The following is a 4829-nucleotide window of genomic DNA, read 5'->3' on the forward strand; positions in this document are numbered from 1 at the left end:
GGGGGGGGGTCAATGTAACCGAATTAACCCCTCTTCCGATCTTGCTGGCCTTGTGGCAAACATTAAATTCAATATATTTCATTTCTAGATATTTAAACACACACACACACACAAACTAAGCTTGAAAAGTGACATTAAAAGTTTTATGTGGTGAACATATTTTTACTGAAGAGTATTTTAATATCTGATGGTTCTAACAATACCGTAATATAAATTCTCATAGCCCTAACCACAATAAAGAGTTGAGAGGGATCATGTGTTAGTGCTAGGAGATATATAGGTGGATATTTATTTGAAGTATACAATGATAACAAATATATATTAGACGTGTATATATAAAAAGTAAAAGAAAATGTAAAAACAATTTTCCTTCACACAGATATAAAAAATGAAAGAGTATTAAAAACACATGAAAGAATAATAATAATAATAATATTAATAATACAGAGGATATTAAAGGAAGAGGGGAAAAAACAATATAGTATATGTGTATATATATATTTATTTATTAAGTGCACACGTTTAGCAAAAGCTAAACATCGTTGACTGAAATGGTGTCATAAAGTAAAAAGCAAGGGAAGATCTGTCAAGATTTAATAGCTATATGAGTTTGCAAGCTGGCCAGTAGTGACTTGTTTATTATCTATAATTCTGGATTTCATTTCATAAAACTTCCGACTCAAGAGACATCTTGAAAAGTTGTTCAGGTTACAAAGATCAGAAATTCAATTTAATTTTCTTTACTTCATTTGATTTCGACCATATTATTACAGAAAATTATTGTTTACGAACAGAAAAACCAGAGAATTAAACATTTATGATTGAGGTTCCCGTGAAAAAGACCAAATTAGCGGCGAAACATCATCAAATTTAATTGATGCCTTCGTCAGTGGTTATTCGATTAGCTAAAAGAAGCAGCCAAAATTACTTTCAACTAACATACTACTGTCTTTAAAAGACAGAAGGTATGAATATATATTTGATAAAGTGGTTCTAGAAAGAAAATGCAGAGTTTTGAAATGGTTATCTCTAAAAGACATATTTCATAGGAAATGGAAAAGAGACGGATTGGGGAAAAGAAAGAAAAATGTTTAAAAGGAAGATTTTTTTTTTCTGTAGAATGAAACACAAGAAAATTAACAAAAACTGATGGGAAAAAAGACAACTCTTTTCCTTTCCTATGAGACATGGGACTTCGAGGTACAGTTATTTCAAAATGCTGCCAAAAAGAAAAAAAAAAAAGTAATGATAACGGGAGAAAAGTCTTTGATCATAATGATCAGAAGTTTGCTCGTTCAGTACCGACCTTGGGCTAAACAACAACTACTACTACTACTACTACTACTCCCACCGAAAATCATTTGAAATCATTTCTGCTCTACTAATTTCGGTTTTAGTAAATTCACACAGAAAATATAAAAAGAGACAATAAAACAAAAATAGCATCGAATAAACCTTGTCTAAATAATAGAGTTCCAGGTCAAAGGAGGAGAAGAGGAACAGCTTTTGAAATTATATATAAATCTGTATGTATACAAACACACAAACATGTGAGCACAAAGGTAGAGAAAATAGTACTCGAATACTAAAGGTAGAGTAAAACAGTACTCTACGGAGGCTGAAAAGACTTCACAAACAATTAGAGTTTCACGTAACCGCTCATCAGAAAGTCGTGAGTATTTAGAATAATCCATTGTTTTAAATACTTACGACAATAAAGATATTTACAATTAAAAGTACTGAGCCGTCATGTAGTAATGTTATTCTGCAATATAAATTGGGGTACGTAGTAGGCCGGTTAGATTGGAACACCCAAGAGTTTTTTAGAGTTAAAACACCAAGCCAGAATTGAATTTTCAAAACCAAAAGTAAGATTTAAGGAAACAGGGACCAAACTTTATGACGATCTTTTTAGTAAAAGTAGATTGTTTTGTTTAACACACCTCGCCATTTTAAAGTTGTGGGTGGTTTCCTATCGTCTGTTACTTCGGTGAGTAGGTTTCATAAAAAGGCGAGATTGCTCCGTCGAGGAAGTGGAGTATTTTAGGGAGTTAATTCCTATGTATTTTAGTAAAGAGAGTTGCTTAACACTCCACGCCCGTTCAGAGCTGTGTGTGTCTGGGTAACTTCCTGTTGTCTTTTAATTACTTCAAGGTGCTTCATAGACAGCCCAGTCTAGGAAGTAAAAGTATCTTATGATTAATGATTAATTAATTACCCATAGATGGATGTCTATTTAATTTTTGCTTTAGCTTTTATTTAAATTGAAATAATTGAGTGTATGTCATAGCTGCGTGGCATAAATCAAATATTTAAAAATGTTGTGAGAGAAGACATAAGTGGCGGCGGTGGTCGTCGTCGCCACGTTAGAACGGACAATTAGGTATGAATAAATAAATGTCCAGGTAAGAAAATATTGCATAGATTAATGATAGGTTAGTAATGTTTAGGTTAATTAATAAGCTGATCAAGAGACTAAACTGCAAAGAATATACCACTTCAGCAAATTTCTTTCCCAACACACACACATATAAAGCGCAGGTAAAATGTCCCTCAGAATCTATCGTTGAGGGAAGGTTAAGGGACCTTCTACTCACCAAACAGTTTAAATTAACAATAATAGCTCTAAATAGATATAATTAGACTGCTGTTTTCATTTCTCGACAGCATCGTTGCACAATTTACCATTACAACTTGAAAAAGTTTTTACTTATTAACCGGAGATTATTGAAAAGAAGAAATGATTAACCGAAATTACAGGATTTTGATTGTTAAAGCAAATCACGAAGAAAAGTAATATTCGAGGATTCGAAAAGTTTTCGGAGTGGAAGATGAATGTAGGTCGATGCTACAAGTTTTAAAAAAGGATCATACATACACAAAATATGTATAAACACACACATATACACATGTGTACCTGTGTGTTTATATTTGAAGAAAAAAAAAAATGAAAAACGGTTTTTCTGATAATTTTATTAATTCAAATAGGTGTTGATAAACTATAAGTGTTTACGATTTGTAAACACCTAATGATGTATAAACATCTAATTATTAAATTGAAAAAATTATCAGAAAAGCTGTTCTTATTTATTTTTTTCAAAGAATTAATACTGCACCAAGGACTTTTTACACAAATATATCTATATACAAGACGCAACGAACATTTTAAGTAAATAAATAAATGAGTGGAAATTGAACCGGTGTGTGTGTGTTAATAAGGCACTAAAAGAGAATAACTCTACCTGGACACAATGAGAGAGAGATATGTAATTATTTAACATGAAATATAATACTGAAACAGGGAAGACAAAAGTTGAATACTCACCAATGGTGCCAGGCAGAAGTGTTTTAACGTGTAAGTATATATAACCAAAGTGGATACACTGAAAACCAAAACAAAATATTTTATTTGGTGTACAGGTGTGTAGACAAGGAGTGAACTTCACTTCAACACACCTGTAAACTACTTACAGGCCGAATGTAGTTCACTTCTCTTGTTTTTGTTTTGTTAGCTGGTTGTCTTGTTTTACTTGTCGAGGTGACTCACGATTCACTGAACCAGTTAAGACAGGGAAGTCTAATGCTTGATTTTTTTTCAGCCAGTAAACAGGTGCGATGTTGGAGAAAAATATGTAGTAATAATAATAATACTAATAATGATCATAAAAATAAAATTAGTAATTTAAAAAGTTCGTGTTCTTCAACGGAAAGGTGCATTTTAAATATAATGTATTAGGACTTAGTAAAATTTAACTTCTAAAACGAACTCTCTCGATAAAATAACAGAAACTCAAGTGGAGACTTTAGCAGATGGGCGTACAGGTAAGTAGATAATTTCAACATGGCGGAAGGCAGAGACGGAGAGGCAGATGAGGGAGTGTTTGTTGTAGTGGTGGTGATATTTAGCCCTAGGTATACCCTGATTAAGTAGATCTGTGACCAAAGCGTTCCAATCATGACTATCCCATTTTATTTTCAGTCAATACAACAAAACACTTATACATAATCGTGTCCATTATTTTTTTTATTATCATTAGGATGATATGGTGTAATCTGAAAAGTATTTGGCTGCTATTTCCAGCAGATAGGAGCTTCTTCGTTGATGGTATTGTTGTGGTGGTGGTGACGACTTTATTGGTCAATGGTGGTGACGATGAGGCCGTTGACCACGACGATAGAAGTGATGGTAGCGGTGTTGACTGCGAGGGAGCGAGGTACTGATGTGGTGGTGGTGGTGGGGAGATGATAAAACGAGGCAAGGGTTGAGGAGAAAATCGCGTGGGAAATAATAATAACATTTATGTAAAGGAAGAAAAAATAAGCATCACGTTTATATAGAGACTCCCGATTACATGGTGCCGGGTTCAATCCCATCGCTTGACAACTTGGGCAAGTGTCTTCTGCTATAACCCCGGGCCGACTAAAGCCTTGTGAGGGGAATTGTTAGATGGAAACTGAAAGAAAGCTGTCTTGCTTCCCAGCCACATGGTTCTGGGTTCAGTCCCACTGCGTGGCACTTTGAGAAGGTGTCTTCTATTATAACCTCGGGTCGACTAAAGCCTTGTGAGCGGATTTGGTAGACGGAATCTGAAAGAAGCCCGTCGTATATGTGTGTGTGTGTGTGTATTTGTCCCTCACCCCCACCCATCGCTTGAAATCAATGCTGGTGCGTTTATGGCCCCGTAAACTAGCGGTTCAGCAAAGGGAACCAATAAAATAAGTACTAGGCTTACAAAGAATAAGTCCTGGGGTCGATTTGTTCCTCTAAAGGTAGTGCTCCAGCTTGGCCGCAGTCAAATGACTGAAACAAGTAAAAGAAAAAAGTAAAA

At 34.5% G+C, this 4829-nt stretch overlaps 1 protein-coding gene across 3 annotated transcripts in view; it reads right to left on the reverse strand.

The window, feature by feature from the left end:
* LOC106868582 (protein PALS1) overlaps nt 1-4829 on the reverse strand; it is a 253072-nt gene that overhangs the window by 75283 nt on the left and 172960 nt on the right. For 2 of the 3 annotated variants that reach the window (XM_014913910.2, XM_014913909.2), the window contains exon 3: nt 3326-3383. In XM_014913910.2, the coding sequence (XP_014769396.1) occupies nt 3326-3383 (58 nt within the window). Of the gene's footprint in view, nt 1-3325; nt 3384-3471; nt 4147-4829 lie in introns of those variants that run through there. The other variant, XM_052971945.1, reaches the window with a different exon arrangement.

Source organism: Octopus bimaculoides, chromosome 11, assembly GCF_001194135.2.
Source record: "Octopus bimaculoides isolate UCB-OBI-ISO-001 chromosome 11, ASM119413v2, whole genome shotgun sequence".
Lineage (NCBI taxonomy): Eukaryota > Metazoa > Mollusca > Cephalopoda > Octopoda > Octopodidae > Octopus > Octopus bimaculoides.